The following is a 6589-nucleotide window of genomic DNA, read 5'->3' on the forward strand; positions in this document are numbered from 1 at the left end:
TGATGACAAGTTTTTTTGTCAAAGGCACTCTTTTGTCAGGTATGGAACACTTGAGAATTTAGATATGTTACATGAAGATCGTCATACTTGGGACAGTATATAGTTGAGGGCATCATGGCTCCATATCATTTTCAAAGAATTATTAAGATTCGTATTACTTCCCATAGACTAGAAGATCACATTATTTGGCACTATTCTAATAATGGAGCTTATAGTGTTAAATTGAGATATTTTCTAGACTTAAAAAGGCTTTCCACCCATGTTTTACACACTGCTATTGACGGTTCTTGGCATACTATTTGGTCTTTGTCAATTCCTCGAAAGTCAAGGATTTTGTTTAGAGGTGTTTACATTGTTTTGGTTTACCTCTTTGTTTGCCTGTACTATTCTTTCGTTAATGAATTTTTTGGCTTTATATTAAAAAAAGGGTTAAATGCCAAAAAAAGAAAAAGGAAAGACCCAGACATGGAAATAGTATATGAAGTTCCTTTTTTTCTTTTTATAGAAGAAATATGATGTAAAGATTAAGAAGGAAAAAGAAAATAAAAGGTTTAAATTGGAAGCTAGATTTTGTAAGTTGGAACCATGAACTGCACGAACACCGTCCATACATATAACGCTCCTAAAATTTCAATTTGTTGATAAATTGGTAATTTACAAATATATAAATATATAAATTTTATTTATATATCCTTCGTTGTTAATGACAGAAAAGCAAAACCACTGTAAAAAAAACAAATCAGGAAAGGTTGATAGAGAGAGATGCGGAAAGGAGGGGAAATGAGAGAGGAAGATAACGAAGGAGTAGTCATGGCGAATGACTTTTTCTGGTCATATACAGATGAGCCTCATGCTTCGAGGAGACGTCAGATCCTCTCTCAATACCCTCAAATTAAAGAGCTCTTTGGCCCTGATCCTTTTGCTTTCTTTAAGGTATCCCACATTGTTTGAATTGTTCCTTTTACTGCTGTTAGATCCGAGGTAACGCAAATGCAACTACATTTAATCCAGTTTTGATTTCGATTTGTTATTTAGCTGAATGGGGATATTGGGTTTTTCGATATTTAAAATATGAATTTAGATTGAATTTTAAAAAATGGTATAAATTGAGTAGTAAAATATTTAAAAATATAATATTCGTGGATTTGTTAGATACTTGTTTAGGAATGGATTTGATAAATTCATGCTTTTATCATTGTGTATTGAATCTCAACTAATTTGCTCCTATTATATCACATCAAACATGGTGTTAAATATATCACTCTTTTCAATTTCATTTGCTTTGCCAACTTATTGAGTGGGTGAGATTTTATATCAAACACTTGAGCAGCTTTGCCCTTTTTTTTTCTTTTTCTTTTTTTTTTTTGGATTAGTTGTGATTTTATATCACTCTTTTCTTTCTTGTTACGTTATTCAGGTGTACAAGTGCGGAGGTTGACATTAGGTTTAGTTAGAGTCCAAAATCAAGTTTTTACGAAAAGTATGTCGATTATTTGGTGTCATTATTATTGCTTTCCCTCTATTATGGAAACATTCAAATGAAGTTAATTGTTTTTGCAGATTGCTGTGGTGGTTTCACTTCAGCTATGTACCGCAATTATTCTCCATGATGCTGGCTGGCTAAAAATGTTGGCAATTGCCTATTTCTTCGGTTCTTTCCTCAACCACAACCTCTTCTTGGCCATCCATGAGCTCAGCCACAATCTTGCCTTCTCCACCCCCGTATATAACCGTTGGCTCGGGATATTTGCTAACCTCCCCATTGGTGTGCCGATGTCTATTACTTTCCAAAAGTATCACCTTGAGCATCATCGTTTTCAAGGGGTAGATGGCATCGACATGGATGTCCCAAGCTGCACCGAAGCCCAATTCGTGACTAGTACTCTCTCGAAAGCCATATGGGTCATCTTCCAACTCTTCTTCTACGCGCTCCGCCCTCTCTTTCTCAAACCAAAACCCCCTGGTTATTGGGAGTTCATCAACTTAGCTATTCAGGTTGCTCTGGATGGGATCTTACTTTACTTTTGGGGTTGGAAATCTTTTGCTTATTTGATCCTTTCAACGTTCGTTGGTGGTGGAATGCATCCGATGGCCGGTCATTTCATCTCCGAGCATTATGTATTCAATCCTGAGCAAGAGACGTATTCTTACTATGGTCCGCTCAATCTTATGACATGGTGTGTTGGGTATCACAATGAACACCATGATTTCCCAAGGATCCCTGGGAACAAACTGCACAAGGTGAAGGAGATTGCTCCCGAATATTACGAAGGCTTGGATTCGTATAAATCATGGAGCCAGGTTATTTACATGTATATAATGGATCGGAGCATCGGCCCTTTTAGCCGAATGAAGAGGAAGCTCTCGAAAAAATCCGCATAGGCATTTCCCATTTTGCAATCTATTTTGTTGTTCACCCTTCTTGGTTAAATTATGGAGTATTCTTTGTAACATTCTTGAGCAATCAAAGTTCTTTTACGTAGATTTAGAATTTAGGTGATAAACTTGACTAATCATTCAAGCTACTAATAACATTGATGCTATATGGGTCGAAGGGCTCCCCTTCCTCGGTTCTGCTTTCATTTCTTCATATCTCTTCTTGCAAATAATATCAGACTCGCTGCTTCTCTCCTTTCGTAGCGGGTTGAATTTTTTCAATCTACTTTTATAGAATTTAAGATTTAGTCCTTATATTTTAAAAGTTAAAATTTTAAAATATCTAGTACAATCATTATTGTCGTTAGTAGTATTTAACAAATTTTGAAATAAGTACTTATCCTTTTAATGATTAGATTGAGATTTTTAAATCAAAATAATTCATTCCTCAAAAATCAAAACAGTTGAAGGACTTAATTTCTAGTTTTTATGTATAGAAACTAAATCTCAAATTATGTCAAAGTACAAGGACTAACAATATATATTTACCTTTCTATTACTATAAAACCAATTTCAAATCTGAAAATTTTAAAATTGAAATAAATTTATTATCCACAAAAATTCAAGTATTACTATTATCCAAATCTAAATTAATTATGCCCGATAGGTGTTATTTAATAAGTTGAAAACTAAGTGCTAAAAAATAAGTATTGAAAATTTAAGTATTAAACTTAAGTTATAAAATTGTTTCATATATTACTTAAAATTAATTATGGAATATAATTAAATTGTTTGGTAAATATAAATTTTAAATTATAAAAAGATATATTCATTATGAATATCTTATTAAACAAATGTCCATTATGATCAAGATAAAGTTTTAATACACTTTAAATTCTAATAGTTATTAGAATTAGATCTCTACTTCTTTTATACTTCTTATACCTATAAATAGAGGTTCTAATGAAGTATTGTAATCACCCATTTTGATCAATAAAGTACATTCTCTATTGCTTTCATATTTTCTTTGTTCTTTATTCTCTCCATCTCTCTTTATTTGATAACAAGTTATCAGCACGATCTTGCTCAAAGTGATAGTTCCTACTCAAGTACAATTAAATTCGTGGAGTTTTTGGACTAGTAGTCCAAATATCTAAAGGTATAAAGCTAGTGAGAGTGCAAGTGAAGTAGTTTTACAAAAGCGGAATAAAAATATGAAGTATTTCACTAAGTCCTGGCATTGATTATGAAAAGATATAATATTCTTTTGTAGTGGATGCAATAACCTTTAGATATATTATTAAATTGACAATTCATAAAAGATTTAACTTGCATCTAATGGTTATTGTTACAACCATTTATGAATCACTATATAGTAAAGTTTGTATTAAAATACTTGAAGGATTTAGGATGCTAGAAGCATATTGAAATTTCTAGAAATTGTTCATTTATATGAATTGAAATAATTGAACATATGTGGTAAATTTGACTTACTCAATAGTAGTTGAAAGATGATTATAAATGGTCCAAAATATTTATTTGTATTTTTATAGAAGGATCATGTTTAAAGTTTGCTATGATTATTGTTGAAACTCCTGAAAAGATCAAAATATATTTCCCCAAAATTTTCCCTCACTCATGATTTTCAAAAGAATGGTGATATAAATGCTTAGCAATACATTCAATTAGTCATTTGAAAAACTAGTATTCAAGATTGAATACATATAATATGAGAAAGTATGTGATGTTTTCATGAGGGGGAGTAAATACGCGTTGTACTCTTTTTCCCTTAACCGAGGTTTTGTCCCATTGGGCTTTCCTGGTAAAGTTTTTAATGAGACAGCATATTATGCGTATTATAGATTGTGTGCTCTTTTTTATTCATTAGGTTTTTATCCTACAGGGTTTTTCCTAATAAGGTTTAACGAGGCACATTATCTACCAATGGACATCCAAGGGGGAGTGTTATGAATATCTTATTAAGTGGATGTCCACCATGATCAAGATAAAGTTTTAATGTACTTTAAATTCTAATAGTTATTAGAATTAGATCTCTACTTCTTTTATACTTCTTATGCCTATAAATAGAGACTCTAATGAAGCATTGTAAGCACCACTTTTGATCAATAAAATGCATTCTCTATTGCTTTCATATTTTATTTGTTCTTTATTCTCTCCATCTCTCTTTATTTTATAACATATTCTAAATTTTATCTTTAATTTTTAAACATTTTATTTTATTCTAAACAAAAATTAAATTTTAAACGTAAAGTTTATATAGGATAATATAGTATTAAAATAAATAAAATAAAATAGATTTAATTGAAAATATTCTCCATTGAGTGATAAGTAGCTCTTATCTACTTATTATTTCCCACACTTTTTATAGAAAAAATTTTAACATATTTTTTATTTAAATTATCAAACCTATGTACAAAATTAAATCAATTGAAAATTAATATTTTCAATTGATTTAATTTTCAATTCTTTGATAGATTAAAAATTAAGTGTTGAAAAATAAAAATAAATAAGTGTTGAAAAATAAATATTAAAAATTAAGTGTTGAATATAAGTTATAAAATATGTTTGGTGTATTACTTAAAATTAAATATTGATTATAATTAGATTATTTGATAAATGATAAAATAGTCTTAAAAGAAATAGAATAAATAAAACAATTGAATTTATTCTTTATGAAGTGATAAGTAGGTCTTATCTACCTATCATTTTCTACACTTTTTGTGTAAAAAATTATATTTAATAAATTTCATTGTGGGTTATCAAATGCGTTTAAAAAATTAAATTTTTGAAAATATTAATTTTCAATCAATTGATTTTTTTGAACACTTTATATTAAACAGGTCTTAGTAAATACAAAAATATTTTTAAATAAATATAAAAAAGTAGATTTGAACATCTATTATCCAAATTGGCTAAATAAAGCTGTTTGGATAATGAACATTTTCAATTTGGTCAAAATTTGCTATTAACCCTTATGCTTTTATAGAATTTGAGATTTAATCTTTATAATTTAAAAGTTAAAAATTCAATCCAAAAATTTAAAAGTTTTAGTTCAATCATTATTACCATTGATTGTTTCTGTTAAAAATGTCAACTTAACATGTTTGTTCCCATCAATCATGTGACAAGTCACATGAGGACAACTTAATTTGTAATGCCCCTAAAATCATCATGTTAAATTTGGAAAGTGTAATACTCAGAATGTGTATAATTGAATTATGAAGTAAATGAAATAAGGAACATTAATGTTCGTAGAGGAAGGCATTGGATATTGGAGAAAGTTGAAACAAGTACTATATTGTGAGCTATAAGTTCAATGTATTGACTAAATTGTGAAAAAGTAAAAAGTGATGGGATCAAAGTGTGAATATTAAAAAGTTGAGGGGTTAAAGTGTAAATTTGAAAATTTGAAGGACTAAAAAGAAAATAACCAAAAGTGGAAAAGACATAAATGGAAATATAAAATTTGACCAAGGGTAAAATGGTCATTTAGCAAAAAATATAATTTTGGGAAATTTTACCAAAATGCCCTTGGAAATGTGGGCTTAGCCTTGTAGTATAAAATATGAGCTCTTGGATTGTAATCATAATGTTGGCGATATTTTACATTAATTAATTAATTAATTAATTATTATTTTAATAATATTTTATTTAAATGTTTTATGAATATTTTAAATATGTAAAGTTAGTATAAAAGAAAGGAAAGAAAGAGAAAGTTCTTATCTTTCCATTGTGAATGAGAAAATGGAGAGGAGAGAAACTTTCTTTTCTTTACAAATTAGTCATTTTTCATCAATGTCACAATTTTCACTAAAAATTTTGAGAATTTCCATAGTCACCAAAAAAAAAGTGAAATAGGGATCTAAAGAGTTTTATAATCATCTTGGAAGTAAGAAATTGGAGGTGCAAGTGAAGAAAGTAGAGAAGGAAGTGAATAGATTAAAGAGACAAGGTAAGAATTCAAGTGTTTTCTTATGAAATTTATGTTTAGTTGAAGTAGAGATATGAGAAAGTGATTTTTAGTAAAGAAATTGATTATGTATTGGATGTGTTCATGAAGTAAAAAAAGAAAAGAAATGATGGAAGTGTTGGAAACAAAGTGAAGGTGGTGACAAAAGTGAGGAAGGAAGAGAATTCAAAGCAAAATAGTGAAATTTTAACAAAAGAGAAGTGAGTATATCAAGAACCTTAC

General features: G+C 29.1%; 1 protein-coding gene across 1 annotated transcript; it reads left to right on the top strand.

Annotated features, from left to right (window-relative positions):
- The first annotated feature begins 734 nt into the window (after positions 1–734).
- LOC105771585 (sphingolipid delta(4)-desaturase DES1-like) lies at positions 735–2482 on the top strand. The gene is made up of 2 exons (XM_012593022.2): positions 735–933; positions 1561–2482. The coding sequence occupies exons 1-2, from the start codon at positions 763–765 to the stop codon at positions 2380–2382; spliced, it is 993 nt and encodes a 330-aa protein (XP_012448476.1). The 5' UTR covers positions 735–762; the 3' UTR covers positions 2383–2482.
- The last annotated feature ends 4107 nt before the right edge of the window (positions 2483–6589 follow it).

Source organism: Gossypium raimondii, chromosome 6 (genome assembly GCF_025698545.1).
Source record: "Gossypium raimondii isolate GPD5lz chromosome 6, ASM2569854v1, whole genome shotgun sequence".
In the NCBI taxonomy this organism is placed as follows: Eukaryota; Viridiplantae; Streptophyta; class Magnoliopsida; order Malvales; family Malvaceae; genus Gossypium; species Gossypium raimondii.

Excerpts from the sequence above, each read along its gene's own strand:
- LOC105771585 (XM_012593022.2), top strand. The coding sequence starts at position 763 with ATGCGGAAAGGAGGGGAAATGAGAGAGGAAGATAACGAAGGAGTAGTC. Across the intron at positions 934-1,560 it reads ATCCTTTTGCTTTCTTTAAG|ATTGCTGTGGTGGTTTCACT; the intron begins GTATCCCACATT and ends TTGTTTTTGCAG.